The sequence below is a fragment of the Pyxicephalus adspersus genome, chromosome 3, assembly GCF_032062135.1.
Source record: "Pyxicephalus adspersus chromosome 3, UCB_Pads_2.0, whole genome shotgun sequence".
Taxonomy (NCBI): domain Eukaryota; kingdom Metazoa; phylum Chordata; class Amphibia; order Anura; family Pyxicephalidae; genus Pyxicephalus; species Pyxicephalus adspersus.
In genome coordinates this window covers 73,106,933-73,126,340 of record NC_092860.1, presented here as the reverse complement: position 1 = coordinate 73,126,340, position 19,408 = coordinate 73,106,933, and the positions used below count along the sequence as shown (strand labels likewise).

Below are 19,408 nucleotides of genomic sequence, written 5' to 3'. Positions count from 1 at the left end.
ATTGATAGTGGATGTTGCTAAAATGTTTTCACCATTGTTAATCCAATAAAATATTTATCTTTAACAGTTTTTTTATGATGAAGTCTTAGCAGTATTTAGTAAATACTGAGGGTAAATTCAGAAATTATTATGAAAATAACTTTAATATTTAGAAATGACATTTTCTCATCATGTAACTGGTCAGTTCTAAAAACCAGCTATATTTCCCAAGGAAAAAGATTTCTAGTACATGTACTCAAATTCCAAGACTTTCTATAAAGACCACCCAGACTGCTGTTTTTAAATAAATGATGTTCCAAAACCAACATTAATATGGTTATATCCTCTGTTTAGAATAAAAGGAAATGGATCACCTTCCATCCACTTCTTCCTGACAACATTTCAGGACGATGAATGGCGGGGGTAGGGGGTGTAGTAATTTGTGGATTTCCCATTTACTAAATACTTTCTTTTCAAAAGTGGATCATTGCCTTTGCACAGTATATCTAATACATAGGTTTAAATCTCTCTATCTTATTAAAGCTATATATTATGGATTAAATGACAATCTTTTATGTTCTAGTGGAAGTTCATCTATAAAAGCTTTTCCTCTGATAAAGCCAGAGAGCAGAGTGAAGGATAAAATATAGCTATATTTCCATCCTTTGTTACAGCTTAGTTTATTTAATACTTTAAGTGTCTCCTATTGTTGCAGAGTGACATATCTAATCTCACTCCATTATGTAAGCAACAAGATAGTCTCATTGTTTGACTGCTTCCCATAAATGTAATATTGCTACAAACTGTGGAAGTGAGGATGGAAACTAAACGTACAATGTATTACAAATAAATCTATATGCCTATATAATAAAAAATAAAATTACAAGTTTTTTTCAATGTATAAAAAATGAGCACTACGCCATGTAAAAATTAATTTGCACTCACTCTTTTTTGAAAAGTATCCTTACCATTAATGCCAGTTCTGAATTAGATTTGAAGGTCTTGTTTTTATTCTTCACAGTACTAACTAAAGAATTTTTTACAATTATTAGCTAATACCTTAGAGTGTTAGCTATGGCTTCTTACAATATAAACTTTGGTTGAGATACATATTTGTCTCAATGTACTGATTAGGAACTTTTAGTGAACCATCAATTGGCCTGCTAATCAACATTGCCTCATCGAAATCTACAATGTCATTATGGAAGACCAACTCCATTTAGTATACTGCGTTACCTTTTAGTAATATATATAATAGGCAATGATCTGACCCTCCACTACTTTCATGCCAACTAACACTGGGAGGAATGAAAAGGATCTTGGGAGGCAGAATCTAGATTTGATTTTTCCATACCAGAATTGCCAACCACGCAAGGACGTAGTTGTATCTTTTATATTTCTGTGTTACCAGCAATCCGGACTTTTCTACTATTGTATATTCAGTGTAACTAGACTAATGCCCGCACCATTGTGATTTCATGTGTTATTTGCAACTTTCTCATTTTGTTCTCAAGTTTTAGGGTCATCATACTGGTTACAAGTTGCCCAAAAGTTTCTATTTACCAAATCTATATAATAAAAGGCCCTACATAAACTATGCAATACATTTAAGCAGATAGGTAACTGCACATGTATTTTATAACTGCAAGCAGTGATAAGGTCACTTTAGGTACTGTAGTTTGTAAATTGTAAATTGCTCTATAGGACAAATTGATGCTTTAAATCAATAATAAACCTAAAAATGAATCATGTTTTCAGGTACTAACATCTTAGCGGTACTAAGATACAAAGTTTGTATTATCTAAGTGATATTACATAAAATGTGGTTCAGCATTTTAGGTCAGAATCCCAAGGCCAAACCTAAAAGCGGTCAAATTTATAAAATAAAGGAAGAACTTTAGAATCACATTTACTTTGACAAATAATTGGGCAGGAATTTATAAGCCTACGGGTTTTTCCTATGATCAGAGGACAGGAGCATCTGGTCATGCTTGACAGTCCCCCGGAGAGACATCAGTTAAAGAAAAATTAATAGTCTAGAGGCTAGTAAGAGGGGGCCCCTCCCTGTGACACATTGTGGGATAAAAGAATGAGTGGAAAGTGGGCGAAGTGATCACCTTACAAGCAATCTTCTTCCACCTCTTAGAAGTTCAACATAACCATCCCAATAGTCTTTTTATAATTAAATCATAATTTTTTTCTCCACGGGTGTAATTGTATGGGTTCTCCAGAGACATACGGTTACATCAACAATATGATAAAGTGATAAGTCAAAAGTATTTCTAGAAAAATTTAATATTTCAAATATCAAACAACTGAGTAACTGATTTAGCAAAGGTGGGAAATTATACATTAGGTTAATACCAGGTAATTACACATACCCACTGTGATAAAAAAAATGTGGTTGTTTATGCATATTTTAATAATAGTTTAGAACTACTTTAATTTGTAAAAGGTATTTCTCCGATTCCAGCTTAAAACTTATTTTTCTATTGCACTAAAAAAAAGTACAGTGTTGTCATCTATTTCCTTAAGCATATATCAGGTAAACTTTTATACATGTTGATGTTAATTTGTGTACTGTGGCTTTTTGCTGTCAGTTTCAACAGAATGGTTTGGCTGATGACTGGCTGCAGTACAATAAAAGCATTGACATTCTTAGATCTTAAACACACCCAGGACCCAACAGAAGGCACTGGAAAGTCTACCAATATATGGAACTCAACATTGTACATTCAACAATAGCTTCTTTGTAAGCCTAGTTAGACGTTTGCTTTGTAGAATGAGACTCATGGTGAGACAACATTTCTTTAAGTGTAAACCAATATTTAAAATTGCAAAGCAATCCAAGAAAGCTGCTTTTCTGTTAAAAGGCAGTGAAAGAAATAGACCACTTTATCCCACTACCCCACCCAGCCTGATGTTCAGCAGATACATTTTTATACACATGTAACTCTTTCCAGGTGTGATGACCGCATACAGCAGGACTGTTTTAACAGCCTCGCTGGGGATCACCATGCTTATGGAACAAAAATCTTTTGGCATGGTTGCTGGAAACTGCAATGCATTTGTGTGATTTTTTTTTTTAACACCAGAGTCTGCAAAGAACAGACAAGGCTTTAAAAGGTGTAGACCTAACTGCCCTCTGTAGTCTTGTGATGTAATGAGAGTCCTATATTTCGTAAGTTTTATTTCTGAAGCGGAAATTTAGACGCAAGTGTGACATAGAGTCTCATACCAAAGATGTCCCTTGGATGCAAAAACAACTGTAAAAAAAGTTTTAAAAATTGGTAGATTTGGAGTTTAATAGTATACTTATTTCTGTTTTAATAATTATTAGCTTAGCTTAGCCAATTTATGAATCGTACTAAGGATGTAGCTACAAACATAACCCTTGTGCAAACAAACTCACAAAGTTGTAGTTAACTTGGAATATATTTGCTTACTTCTGCAAGTTTTACATAAACCCATCAATGGTAAGAGAAGCACAAGGAACACACCACAAGGAAGTGGATATGCAGGGTATTGAGTGGCCATTACTTGTAATGCAAAGGTAATGGAAAACTGGTAAGAAAAACAGTTGTGCTTTGGTTGTTCTTTGTGAATTGAACTATTGTATTCTTTGGACCCCATGTAGTTATATAATACTGTCATTCTTAAATTTTAATGCAAACTCTAATTCCTTCAATTAACCAATGTTTGGACCATCAGAACATGGTTTTACACAGCATATTCTTGTGTAAAAGTGTATAAATGTTAACATGTCTGGTTGTTAGTATTGGAGAATTCACAATTAGTGTTATCAACATTTCCATGTAATAGACTATTTCTTGTAAGAGAACTCCAGATACCACGTTTTGTCTGTGTTTTTTTACTCTATCAGTAACTATCGAAACACTATTGGACAATTGTGCTGTATACTCGCACATACTTTGTATTTCCGCTGTGTTAGTAACCAAAAGTTTGTAATCTTTCCAAAAATGATATAATTTATATTTTTACACACATAGGCGTAAGCAGATACCCATACCATTTAATAAATTCCAGCAGATGTATATATATTTCATATAAGAAAAGCTAACACATATCTGACTTTTTGTTGGACCTGGGGTAGAACCCCACACAAATGGCCTGATTTAATAAAGCTCCCAAAGGCTGGAGAGGATAAACTTTGATCAGTGAAGCTGGGTGATCCAGCAAACCTGAAATGGATCTGGTCCAGGATTCAAAACATTTGCTAGCAAATAGCAATTTACTTTAAATAAATTCATTCCAGGTTTTCTGGATAACCCAGCTTCACTGGTGAAAGTGTTTATACTCTCCAACTTTGGAGAGCTTTAACAAATCAGGACCAATTAGTTCATGGACGAAGTCAATTTTTAACACTGTGAATCTTTACATTATATAGCAGGTATCTACTAGGTTCAACATATATTATGGTAATGGTTCTTTCTCTTTCCCTCAACATTAGACAACAGACTTAGGACACTCTTTTTACACTTAAGTATGGTACCTGCACTTCTCTAGCTTCATCAAATAATATTCAAATACCACAGGACATGGGAGATGGATTTCCGGCAGATTACCAAGTGTGTTTCAGTGACATGCTTTCAAGGTTGCTGGCGGACGTTTACATTAGGTTCAGATAGATGGTTGATTTGCCACAAAGTTGCTGCAACCAGGAACCAAACTGCAGCTGCTGGGCACTTTGGAGCCACTGCAGGTGGTTTTTACAGATATTTTCTAGGCTTTACAAAAAAGGCCTGATTGTTTTCCAGGGCTGCATGTGCCTTGCACGAGAATAAGAGAAGTATAGGAATGAAGGATATATAATTTATGTGTTTTTTTTCACAAACATTCCTAAAACACCTTTCAAATTCTAAGGCGTTTGGAAAGCAATTTACATTCATGTCTATAGAAGCAATTGAGCAGAAACATTTTGGTGCTACCTGAAAACTGCACTGCCTGATAAATGTCTGCAAAAAAATAAAATAAAAAAACCTTTTAACCACCTTCATTCCTTTCCATTATAATGAAAGGGCTTGTAGGTTTCCTAAGCAATGACATGCTTTCTTAACCATCCATCTGAACATCAGCCTGGAGCTGTCAATTACTAAAGCTTAAGTTTTCTTTCATGTAATCCTGCCAGCAATTATGTCATATAACAATTTTTTGGTGTTTGCAAACAGCAATGAGCACAGGAAGGTGATAGGCTGAGCATGCCATACAGCCTTACAGTGGAATTATATAAGTAATAAAATATCAAGGGCAGAGGTTAAGATTATTCTAAATTACCTGATATTCACTAGTTTTGTTTAATTTCCTATTCTAGATTTTTTTAGAACAGGGAATAAGTAAAAAAAAAATGCATCATACCCTCTTAGTGTGTCTTGTCCTCTTCTTCTTACTCTTAGGGCTTGTCTGTCTTCATAGCCTGCAAACCTGTCCACCTGATGGTCACCAAGTTCCACCTGGCCTTGGGCTTGCTCCACATACCATAGTGCTGTACATCCCAGCATGAACTTGGCTAGCCATACCACCCCCATGATGGTAGGGGTTATGGAATTGCTTTAGATTATGTACTCTCCCGAGCTGCTTGTGAGTGTGATTAGGGTAAAGGAAGGTTGAAAGTAGTCCTTAACATAGAGATCTCCAGTCCTGTCGCACTCTTGCAGAGGCTGTGGTGAAGTAAAAGAAACATAAAATCTTAATATTATCTCAAAATGGCAATACATAGAGAAAAATGGTATACATAGAGAAAAAACAATGATTTTGTAAAACATAGGTACAGATGTGCCCTACTGTTATAATTTCTATCATCATTTGTAGGAACTGGAGGTGCAAGTTTAAAAACTAAAAATGCCAATTATACATTTAATAAAACATGATCAAATGTATTACTGAGTAAAACTTCAGGCCGTTCATGTAGTTGTCCGGTAAATCCATGACACTAGCATTCAGACTGGGAATGACAGGAATAGCTTTGTTAGCCAATCAGAGTTGATACCATTGCACAGTCTGTGAATCTGATAAATGGGGCTTGCTAATAGGAGGAGAGGATCTAAATCACTGTCCAATGGTAGGCTTGCCCAGGGAACACAGCCTAGACTGCAGAGAAGAAAAAAATGGTTGTAAAGTGTCTGGCAAATGTATCTGGGTAAGAAAACTGGACAAACAAATTTCCCTTGTTTCCAATGACACATATTTCTAACTAAAACTCAAGCTACTGTTTTAAATAATGTATTTTGACAATTAAAGCTGTCTTTTAGGCAGTGCAACTATGTTAAACTTTAAATTAAGCCAGAGATGGTTGCAATGACTGTTCAACTATAGTATAAAACTGGAAGCTCCAACCTCCGCAGAGCAGTCACTGGTCCTCTAATTCTAAAGGGAGCTTAGTTGCAAGTCTCCAGTTGCAAGGATGTTAGACTGTTTGACTTCATCCCCATTTATTAGCGTACAGTGAAGGTACTAAGGTATTTCAGATTATTTGAAAGGAGATGTTACACAATATGTATATTTTACCCTGATTCCACACATAATACTACAGCTGTTTTCCTGGTTGTAAGTCAGCTAAAGGAAGCATTCCCATGGAAGAGTTGACATATCCTTGACAAATAGTTCTAAGTTTGTGGTGCATCAAGAATGTTTGTAAACAGTAAAAAAAGTAGTACTATTTGAAACAAAAAATAACAAAATTGCATATTATGTTTAAATTTACACTGGTGATGGGGTTGTAGTGAATTTTCCACTTCCTCATGCCAGGAACCGCTGCCTCTTGGGGAGATGCTACATGGAGTATGTAGCCTTATTCACTATGGAACCCCAATAAAGAATGAATGGGGGAAGCAGTGAGTGGTACTAGTACTACTCACTGCTGCCCGCTGTCATCTTGGGCAGACACTCGTGACACTCGGGCAGACACAGTGTCTTGAAAAGTGCCAGCCATGGGGGCCATGCTAAATCATGTGATGTAGAGGCAGGTGTGAATATGCCCGAATTATTTTTCTGAAAAAATAGCAGCCAAAGCACACAGGTGAGGTCTAAAACACCATCCCACCGTACAAAACAAAAATAAATTGGAAGAATATGAAATATTTGTTCATTTTCCATTGCAACGATTACCATTCCAATAATTTAAAGTTCAGTAAGGTCAGATTATATATAGGATTGTGAGCCAAACAATAGAGTCAACCAGATTTTATTTAAATGCCACGTATATATACCTCCCAGCTTTTATGGATGGGGATGAGGGACTTGCTCATAGTATGTATTTAAAAGACACACCCCTCTCACACCTCCATTTTGTGGATCATAAATAATGAATAAAAAGTGTTTCCTTTAAGTTAACTTAACACTTTTTGTTAGATAAATCATACATTTTATAGAAGTGTGTATGTGTGTATATATATATATATATATATATATATATATATATATATATATAAAGAGAGAAAACTGAGGGAAAAGAAGAAAAGATGGACAAAGGCACTTAAATATGAAGAGGGTCAGTCCCTCTAAATCAGGGACAGGTGGGAGGTATGTAAGTAAAGGTAAATTTTGGGCTCAGGATAAAAATGCATGGTGTGTCTACTTGTCCATTTAGCACTATATAAATTTAAAAGGATTGATTGGGTGCTGACATGCAACTTTGATAACTTTTATGATATGTCTTCATGTGTAAGATAACACATTCCACTACCAGGTAGTCTTCAGTGATATGTTGGCCAGCATGAGAGCACGAAACAGCATATCTATCAAACATCCTCAATAAAATGGTAATGTTTACTTGTCAGGATGGAAATAAGGGATCTGCTACCACCAAGCCTTTACAAGTGGTAAAGTGAGGGATGCACGAAGAAGTGCAAAGCAGGGGGGGAAGAGGAATTATATATATCTTCTTATCTCATTATGTTGTAGTTATATAGTGCCAATATCTTATGCAGCGCTACAGGGCCCTGTTCATGTCACTAATTGCCCCTCAAACTGGCTCACAATCTAATGTCCCTACCATGGTGACATGTCACTAACGCAGTCCAAGGCCAATTTTTTGGGGGAAGCCAATCAACTTGACTGCATGTTTTGGGATGTGGGAGAAAACCTGAAGGAAACTAACACAAAGACAGTTAGAATTTACAAACTCCACTACTGTAGATAGTGTCCTGGTCATGATTTGGCCATGGGACCCAAATGTTGCAAATTTGTTAGTTGCTGAACCAATAGGTTTTGGAGTGGCCTTGGCAGTCCCCTAAAATGAATGTTACTAAAGAATATTTCTGAACTAGAACGGCTCACCAAGGGAACCTTAATTGTACTATAGCCAAAATGTTGACTTACTTATGAATATAAAATCTCCATCAAGTTATTGAAAGGTTGAACCTTTTCAGCAAGAACACATACCGCCATAAAAAGGGACAGAGGTAACCACTACCAACTTTTAGTATCTGAAGCCAAAAAGAAGTTTGTGTGCATATTCTAATTTCATTTTTTCCCAGACTGTTAGGTTCAGCAAAATAACAATATCTTACATAAACTGTTTTATGTTTATTTTTGTTCTCCGTAGAGTTTTAAATAACATATTTTACTAATAACTATTAAAAAAATCTTTAAAACTTGGGGTGTCCAAACTTTACACACAACCATATTGATAATAAAATATCATTAACTACAGTGAAATATATTCAAAACCCCCTACTTTGTCTTTATGACTTGTCAACACTGATTTAAAATAACAGTTACATTCAATATACCTGTGGATTTCCACCCAGAGCTCTTCCTCTGTACAAGAAATTACATCATCATGGTCATTTTATACCCAATTTTTCTAGTAAAAAGGGTAATATATGATCTAAACCAGTGGTCGCCAACCTTTTCGGTCCCGCGGACCACTAAAATTACTGGCTTTGGATCACGCATGCGTAGAGAGTCGGGTGTCACGCAAAGGGGGAGAAACCCCATAGTGACCTCATGACGCCATAACCCTGCCCACTCTCCCATCGCAAATCTGAGCTTAGGATGTAAAAGTGGGAGGGTTGTGTCCAGACACAACCCACCCACTTCCCTGAGCCAGGGATTTGTATGGGAGACATTGTCCGTGGCTCTGGCTGGTGCGCCCTAGGGTCCCTCTCCTGACTCTCCACGGGGGGGAGGCACTGGCCAGAAATATGGACCACCAAAATTTTCACGCAGACCACCGGTTGGCAACCGCTGATCTAGACTTTAGGGCTTATCGACAAATATGCAAGTGGAAATACAAAAGCTTACTGAAATGCCCCAACTACCAACATTGGTAGAAGCCATCAACAGGTACTGCCATTTTGATTCTCCCCTGATCTGACTTAGTTATGCAAATACTGACTGTCTCAAAGTTTCTACTTGCATAAGCAAATTCGACATGTGACAATGTTAGTGCTGGGTATTGTACTGTGAGATAGAATTAAAATGAAGGGAATTTTAGAATAGCTCTGATATTTGTGTATGGGGCACAATTCAGAAGTAAACGTACGTACTGAGAGTTTAAGGTGATTTTAGTAAGCTGAAAAGTTTGCTTAAAATAAAGTTTTATTATTTTAGCTATCGTGAAATATTTCAGAGAGACTAACAATCCCACTAAATGAGACCTATTTAAAGTGGTTCGTACAAAAGGCGATGTAATGGGTGATAACTGGTTTATGTGGACAGAATGGTACCTTGCCTTTGGAAAAAACTGGCAAATGCTTGTATTTTTTGCAGATGTTAGATGACCCTGTGAAGTTCGGCTATGTCACACATAAATACTAACAGACTTTCCATATTGTTACGCATTATTACTAAATCCTGGTTGCAGTGACATATAATCGATTTTTTCCTGGCAAGAAAACAGGCACATTTGTCTGCTAACCTCACAACTTTTAAAATGTATTATAAATGGCTTTACCTGTAACAAACTGAATGAAATAGTTCCAGAAATATGAATGCCAGCTCCCTTTGGGGCTTGGCAAATGGTCTCGGCACATTGAATATTACTGTGGAATTTATTGGTGAGATATTACTAATCAAATATGTAAGTAAGATGCAAAATGTAATTCTATGGCTGCCTTAATAGCCACACTAAGTAGTAAAAGCAACCAATGTATATTCAATACCAGTGTTTAACCACTACCTAGTTAGGAGCTTTGCACTTTTAACTATATAACTAACTATAACTTTTATAAATGTTGAATATTTTTACAATTACAGACAGATGTTTTTCTTCATAATTAACATAAATTCCATCAGTTAGCTCCAAGGGAGCCTACAGCTGCAGGACGGCCCAGTCTTCCACTTGCTAGCAACATCCCTTTGCTGCCATCTCATGGAACGCGCCCTTTTTAAAAAAAATACTCTCTCATTCAAACAATGGTTCATAAGCATAACCCCCATAGAATTATTATTACTTTTTTGAGTTGTCTACATAATATTATGGTCCTATGCAAAGTTTATAGGTGGTTTGTCTGATACGATTACATAAGCTACTAGTGTAAATGCAGAAAGTTTTTATAGCTTTATGCAACTGCTCACTAAATCTATATAAAATATATACTATAATAATAATAATATAAAATATACTGCTATAGGCATAAAGTAATAACATAAGAAACCGGTCTGTATTAGGATCAAAGTTCATAAACATAAAGCTAACCAAGAAAGCATATATATGTCAAACTACATTGTGTGAGCGCTAGTCCATTAAATACATTAAATAAACACAAAACTGATCTGACTGATAAAGCAATTATTATTGTTAGTCCTACCACCCCCCACAACCCCCAAAAAACACTAAAGTTTTCAATTAGGCAAACCTCAAAAGAGACTATAAAGCATTAAAAAAAAGTTCAAACATTTATTTCAAAACCATTGCTCCAAAAGTACAAATTCTCCTACGCCAGGGAAAAAGCCAAAGACTGAAAGAGGTGAAAAATCATGACTTTCACTAAGGAGCGAGACACAAGCAGAACTTTACCTTGATTGTCTAACTCAACTAATAATACTGCTGACACTGCACAATTCTGTTTAGAGTTCACTGCAGATGACAAACTGTTCTACAACAATAAGGCTGTGCAGGACCAAATTGCTTCTACAGGCAGAAAAGACACACACATTGAGATGGAGACATTATCCTATTGTTCCCTGCACACCCTTAAACTGCCAAGGAATGCAGAGTGATAGCAACAACCAGCTCGCTTCTGCAGACAGCACATCTGGAATCTAACAATTGCACTTTTCTTTTTCTTTTCAATTAAATTCCTAAGCTGCAGAGACACTGCAATAACCAGATATATTTTTTTTAAATTAAGTGTTCATTTAGTAACTTTCAAAATAACAACCACAAAAAACTATAATTGCAACATGAAAAATAAAATAGTTAAAAAAAGTTTGAAAGAAAACTCTGGATACAATGTTAGTATGTCATGGCCAGATATAGATAGGTATATACCTTCAGGTTCTGGAGAGTGGTAAAGTGCCCAGAGCTTCTTTTGTTTAGTGGAGACTGGACAGAAGAGAAAGGAGTAAAGATGTGTTCCCTGGGAGGAAAGAAAGGTAGTGCTTCACCCAAATTGGGCAGGAGGAGTGTCTTGTGGTGGGTGCAGAAAGAAGTACAGCCTCCCACATTCTTCATCCAAAAGTTTCTAACTTGAAGTAGAGGGTGTGGGGAGCCAGAAAGGGAAGGGAGGGGGCAGGGACTGAGAGCTGTATACTTTATCACCTAGAAGAGTCAGACTATACTCATTAGAGATAAATCCCCAGAGCTTTCCCCTTCATCCAGTTCAGTATTCACATTCCAAATCATTTTCCAGTTCTCAGGCATCGGTGTAATTGATTTTTTTCCTGTTTATTAAAAGAAATTGTTGCATAGCCTTTCCGCAACCGATTGATGCAATTAAATGTAAAACTGTACAGCACTCAATAATCACTTGAGTTAAACTATGTACACATGCTAGAAAAATATCGCACAAGGTGATCTAAAACAAAAATCAAACGTGTACAGCTGACCCCCAATATAGAAGGGGACACAGCGGAATATCTTCTGCTCATCCTCCCCTCTACATAGAACAGAATGGCACTGTGTATGCACTGCTTGTTCCTTCCACTGTCACTGGAAATAGTCTCGAAAAAATTATTAAATTTATGGATTCTTGTTATTATGGTTAGTGTACTTTTTGTTCTCAAGATACATAAACAAAACAAGTCCTTAGATAAAGCGAGAGCTGTAAAGAAATAAGTAATGAATCTGTTGATTGGAAATAATTTTTGTGGAATAAGACCAAACAATAATTATTCTGATTATAATCCACTTCACACAATCAGATGCAAAAGGATTTATTCAATTAGCAGTATGTGGCTGAAATTCTTAAAGCAAAAATCAATAACCCATAGCAACAAATCAAAAGTTTAATGCACTTTAATAAAGCTAAATCAGTAGATGGCAAATCCTAATTACTTTGTGTGCAGTCTTTTTTGTTCTCAAGATGTAATTGGATATATTAGGGCCTATTACTAAATGCAAAGTGCAGTAACCCAAAGAAATCAATCAGAAATCACATCAATTTATTGCAATTAGATCCAATCAAAATGGAGTCTTATTACTGTGGTACTGTTCTACATTTCTACTTTTTGTACTAAAGACTCCAATAAAAACACATTGCAGTCATATTCAGTGTAAGATGGGTGCTATGATGTAGGATGTTCATTGGTAATAAATGTTGCACTTTTTATAGTTAAAAAGCTGTGTGTTGAAAAGGACTTTTGCATCCTTCCTTAAGGCTTGCAAATCTGCCTTTTGCTTCTCTGGTCAATTTAAATGGACTTCTTAAAAAATCAAAGCAACTTAGCTGAAATGCATGTCAGCACACATTAAAGTGACGTGCTGAACTCATGCATTCTAATGTGAACAGCTCCTAAGATTTCAATATGATTCCAAAAGATTATATGGACTTCATTCATAATGTCACAAGACAATTTCTAGGAGTTCAACAACTGATATACAACAAGCATTAAAAAAATGTTTTAGTTCATCACTAGAAAATGTGTGTCTGTTAATGGAATGGGCAAAATACCGAAGTGTACTTCAGGTGCAGTGGTGGCAAGTGTAAGAATTGGTGTTGAGTGCAGTAGTAGCAATTGCAGAAGAAAAAACCTTCATTTTGGGATTTATGAAAAGGATGCTGATATGTGGAATCTGGTGAGAAGTACATGGGTGCAGAGGAATACATTTGAATATTGCTGTTAGGGAAGAAGTACGTGGCTGCATTCAGGGGAGAAATGCATGGGTGCAGTGGTGTTGAATGGGGAAGTGCAAGAGGAAAATTGTGTAGGTGCAATGATGGTAAATAAAGGGGCATGCAGTTGAAAGGTACTCAGATGAAACATTTAGTGGGAAACTGGCCAGGCGCATCGGCACTTGATGCACTTGTGCAAGTGCACGGGGAGAAGTGCAACAGCATTCAATTGAGAATTGAAAATTACAATCATTCTTTTCACTGGCCAATGTGTGTCTATACATGTGGTAAATTTGGATTCATATGCAGTTTATATGAAGCAAAGAACTTAGCGTTTAGGTGTAAATATAGCAGATAACACAGCAGAATGTTGAGGTTCAGTAGTGGGGTGAAGGTATTCCAGAAACTAGTTCTCTGGTATTAGGACATTAGTCACTATTCTCTATAAAATTAAATTATATAGTTTTCGACTGATAATAATGTTCATACGGAAATGGTATTTTCAAATTTACCGATACCCACTAAATGATGGATATATTAGAAGCATTGCCTATACTATCGTTTATTTACATAGGTGCACAGATCTTTGTGATGCTAGGGATGAAATGCCTCCTAAAATTAGTGGATTCTGTTTTTGTTTAATTTTGTCATGCTTGTGTCATAGTTGACAGGCCACTTATAGAACTCTTTGATTCATGGAGTTGTCAGTGTTGACAGTTAAGCATCTAAAAACATCTTTAAATGGAATTGCAACAGCTGTACTGCTCTGTAATGTAACCTAGAGTAGTTTGGTGGTCAATGGTCATGTATAGCCACATGTAACCAATTCATAAGATTAGTTAGTATAGGGGTATCGTGGGTGACAATCACAAGCAATTATGGGCTATAGAAAGTCACTTTTGAGGGATGTTGTCATTCTCTTTACTATGTGGAAAGGATAATGTCTTTTTATTACTTTTGAAAAATTTGGCAGATAACATTATATTGAGCCCTGGTAGTTTATTAAACTTAATGAAAAATCTCTTTATAAAACTAGTAACCAGGTCAGCCCAATTAAAAAAATCACATTTAGGAAATGACAGCTTGGAGTAGGACCTACAGTAAAAGTTATATGAAAAATTATATGAATGCCTTGTATCATTATAAAACCAGATCATTTGACTATATGTTCTGTAAAGAGGTTCAATGCATTCTTCTTTTTCAAGCTCAATATAAAAACATTAGTACCCTTTTCATATTATGCCCTAATTCTGATCCTAATAACAATTATTCTTTCATATTTTCTCACATAGCTCTTGTTCTAGGACTGACTATAAAAAATTGAGAGAAAGTTGATTAGCTGAGTTGTAAATTTTCAGATTAATCAACATTAAAGTTTTTTTTATCAAGCAGTTCAAAGTAAAATATGTAGGAATGTATGATGTATCAAGTGAAACAAACTGTAGCAATTAATCATATCCCATTTGCCTGGAGTCAGACTGGGAACATGTATTCCTATTAATTAAAATAAGGCACTGAACTTTAAATAATACAGCCAAATGTGCAAGCTTGAAACTAGAAAAAATACATGCTATGCATGGTAGACTGGCAACAATTAGCAATTTAGTTTTTTCAGTAAATTAGGTATTTCCAATTTGTGAACTGTTTTTTTAGATTCATTATTGTAGAAAGATTACCTATCCCAGTTTAGACCACTACCTATATACACCAAAGGGTCAATAGAGGTTTTCACGATTCCTCAAAATTCATACATTTTTTACATTGTATTTAATTAGAAAATGTATGCTCAATGAGAAAAAGTTAATTTATACAGTTTAATCCATTATGAAAAATGTAAAATATATGTAAAGGTGGAGGGGTAAATCTTGGGTGAAAACAATGACAACACTTAAAAAATAGGCTGCTTGATAAGACTATAGTGTAAACTTCCTTCTATATCAGAGTTTACATTGAGTGAAATCCTTGTTCACATAAGCTAAGATTCAGATTGGAAAGCAAAAAAGAGGCCATGCAATGACCACATCTGCAAATGCAACTGTCATATAACTACATTGATTGTTTACTATTCAACCACATATGAATTGGTTTAATTTTTATCCTTAAAAAGTACACACAACAAAAAGTTACAGTTAATGTAATTAGAATAACTAAATGAGTGAATAAAAGTCAAGTAACTGGGAAATTAAGTGCATAAATATGAAGCTGTCACAGGGATAGACACAAGCTGTTCTAAGCTGCTTGAGAAGTTTTCTCCAAGAACCCTACAAGAACCAAGAACTTTAAACTTGGGTTTATTAGTGTGACAATATCAGAATTGGATCTTTGAATATGCCCCATTTGTGACAGCACCATGTTTACAGTCAACCAAGGTGAAATAAGGCTAGGGCTTAGTCTATCCGCAAACAGAGGCTAGGGTAGGTAAAGTTTTAATACAAGCAGACAGGTGAGACTGAGGAAACTGTGGATTGGGTACAGGAGGTACAAGTCTGGTTGCAGCTCATTGATCAAAAATTATCTATCAGTGCTTCCCTCTGGATTTTAAAGAAAATTCCAGTTTAGAAGGCATATCTCCTTTTCGAATTAAAGCTACTATTTTAATCTAAAAAAAACAGTCTTCAAGAGGTTGTAGATCTCAAGATCTTATATTTTATAAGATCTATTTAACAAGCTAGTCTTCTGCAAACTTTTAGGGCACCCAACACAGGTAATATTGTTTTATCTTTCTATATGTTAGGGAAATCCAATATTCATTGATGATGCCAATGATTATTGGAAGCATATCCAAACACATAAGATTGACACCCAATTCACCACTGGTAGGAATGCCTACCTAGGTTCATAGACCCATAAGCTTCTATATTTCTATACTTGCAATACCATTCTACCCGATGGACATCTGAGCTGTATTATGTGTTTTCCTTTTCTATGTGAACTGTGCAAATAACTGATACTATTTAGGTCTTCTCTCAGTGGTGAATTTGCACAACTGTTGTTTACAAATGCCTAGGAATGCCTTCCTGTGTTGATTTTGAAAGTGTTTATAGGTAATGTGATTTAACAATATAGCTCATGTGTTCCTCACATATTTGTCAACCAGAGGACAGTTAAAAACCACTTGTATTGGGTGAAGAATGTAAACATTACTGTCTCATACTGAAAAGTATTGAAAGCCCTGTTCAACCCTTGTAACTTTTCTTTTAGCCTTTTAGATTTACTAGAAGCTCTAGTGGCTAATTAGGTTAATAGAAAATGGTGTGTATTTCTGTAGAAAATGTAAGTATTAATGCTGCTAAATAAAGTGAAATAACAGTTAAAGTTATCCCTGACATTATACTGCTTATTGCACCAGATGATCCTACTGACAGTAAATCCTAAATGTCAACAAATTTGTGTTAGCCCATCTTGCTTCTTTCAACAGAGAAAACTGAAATACAAACAGACTGCCTTGAGAAAATAGTGATGAATTAGGGATTACAGCTACAACTTTAGTTTATTGTTTGTTAGTAAAGCTCTATACATTATTATAACAAATAAGCGTTAAAAGGGAAAGGTACTTGTGAAATCCATTGTTAAAAGGTTGAAAGAGCTAACAGTTTGAATAATGTGACACACAAGACAAAATTATATTATTATATAATTTCAGGTTAGAAAACAGATAAATATTAAGTAGACAAAAATGTGTTTTTATTTATAAAACCTATGTGCTTTCCATGCAGATGCCTAAGTAATATTTATGGGTAAAAAATTCTGTGTACGAACTGTGTAATATGTGCAGTTGTTTAAATACCAAACAGGCAGTACAGTTAAAATCGTATAGTTTAGAGAAGTTACTAAACTGCAGCAAATTGTGGGCAGTTTCGGCAATACTTTTTTTGCCCATACTATAGGCTAACCCTGGACATTCTACAAGGTCTCTTCTACCCCCTGTTCGCCCCAGTTGTTGATTGTTTGTCTGCCCTCCAATTCCCCTTACCTTGTTGTACTATTTCATTTAGTCTTATTGTTTTTAATACATTTTCCTAATACCTTTGTTATACTATAGCTATAAAGGTGTGTGTAGCACCACCATTGCCTTTGTAAGCCAAAAATAAATATGTCAAATAAAAAAATACTTCTCTTGGAACCTAAGTCATAGTAATATTCACTAGGTTTATAATATGGTGAATATTATTAATATTGTGACAACTTCTCTTGGTGGAACTACACGTGATTACCCAGGGAATATTAATGAAGCAATAGATAACTAATTCTCTCTTTAGTTGCCACTTGTTTTGCCGAAGATATAAAGCACATTTGCCACCCACATGTTTGCCATATCATATTATATTCACCACTATTTGCTGCACATCTGGATTTCCTATTCTTCAATGGAAAATCCAGATCTCAGGAATGTTTGAAACATTTAATGCAGTCCTCAAAGTCTCCAGGTCCAATCCTTTTAAATCCTCCTAATGACATTCAGTGATCAGAGATAAAATGAAAATAAAGTTATCAATGGCTTGCTATGGAGGACCTACACGCATGTTGTTCTAATGCATATTGCACACATTAGAGATCCCATCGAAAGCTTTGCTAACACTTTGTTCCTGCCATTATGGGTGAAGAGCTGCAAGGTAGGTAGGAAACTGTGCCAAGATCTGCATATTACTCATTTTTTTTTATAAACGTAATAGTAAAAAGTAACAGAAAGGAACTGGATCAAAACACACTTAGTTTAATATTTACTGTCACGGTGATCCTCATTGATCCTATTTCACTAGCGACTTTGTCTGATTAAAGCAAAAATGGCAAAAATATTATCTAGCATTATGTATACTTGTGTTTTTTGGCTTCAGTTTTAGTCCATGGTCATGCTTAGCACATCATATACAATAAATAAATATATACATTGTTATATTTTTATCTCCCTTGTCAAACATAGTGGCTGGTGTAGATATGGAACAGATAAGCCAAATCGAATTGCTTATGAGGTTTTATTAGAACAGCTTATTGTTAGAGGGTGGCAGTAATAAATAAACTATTCATAAAATTAAAAATGATTCTTGGATGCTACATTTTCTATTTACATTTGATCCTAGCCTATACTAATGAACTACTTTTTTTTATACTATTACAGTCTTGAGTTTGGAGATGTAAGCTTGGAACCTGCATATATAGAAGGATTCCAGGAATGCCATGTTTGATATTTCTATTCATGCATTTGAAGATGTTTGCAGAAGTCTTTATCAGTCATCAGGCAAGAAATGTGAACTAGAAGATGGCTGAGGATCCCAACACAGCTTTCAAAGGAAAGAGGTCAAAAGGATGCATTTGCAAACTTTCCTGGACTGTAGTATACAAACGTCCAATGAGTACTTCTTATAGGTGCTCTGGGCTCTCAGATTAAAGCATTAAAGTTCCACTTGGTCAGACAAGGCTTTATTGCAGGAAGGGACAGGCAATATCCCTCAATCACTTGAGCTGTCAAAATCATGCATGGGCTACTCATGATTGGTCGCCAGGATACTGGGCACATCCTGCTTTCCCCTGCACTTAGGTCATTTAAGGACAGGACAATCAAGGTGGCTAAAGATCGCAAGGAAGAGAAAATGGTGGCTCCCTGTGATGAAAATGGGACAGCTGAGATCACAGGTTTTAGTTCCACTTTACATTCAGTTTACTAACCTAAAGGTTTGAAATCTGCAGTTTACCACAACTAATTGTATTAGGCATGGTGCACAGCAGGCAGCAGAGGTGTCTTTAATATTTCAGTCTATTCATAGCAGAAATGAAATCTCATAAAAGGAACTCTGTACTAAAAAAAATATATGAATAGTACAGACATCCATCCTGAAAATACCGGTTACCTGAATGTTATACTGATTTGTTGGCTTCAATGACCTGGAAAAAGTAGCCCTCATTTTTTAGGAGGTCACCTGTTAAAAACATAATCAGTGAAGGTTCTAGCTTTAAGCTTTTGGGAGCTCAAGGAGAACACAATAAATGGCTACTTACAGGAATGTTGTGCACAAATTGTACCCTAACAAAAACTGTGTGTGCCCATAAAAAAAGCCTAATATTGGATGTGGTTTAACAAGACATGGTTAAATACAGTTTACACAGTGAACACAACTGTGTAACACAACTTCTTGTAACAAAGTTAAATTGCCACAGAAATAATTTTATTGATATACATAATCCTTGGGACGAAA

At 35.6% G+C, this 19,408-nt stretch overlaps 1 protein-coding gene across 1 annotated transcript in view; it reads right to left on the bottom strand.

Moving 5' to 3' along the window:
- LOC140326541 (fibrillin-2-like) overlaps positions 1-11,525 on the bottom strand; it is a 97,088-nt gene extending 85,563 nt beyond the window's left edge. Inside the window, exons 1-2 of the mRNA XM_072405220.1 lie at positions 11,435-11,525; positions 5,356-5,657 (exon numbers count right to left, since the gene is read on the bottom strand). Coding sequence (XP_072261321.1) covers positions 5,356-5,525 — 170 coding nt within the window. The 5' untranslated portion in view covers positions 5,526-5,657; positions 11,435-11,525. The remainder of the gene's footprint in view (positions 1-5,355; positions 5,658-11,434) is intronic.
- Between the last annotated feature and the right edge of the window lie 7,883 nt (positions 11,526-19,408).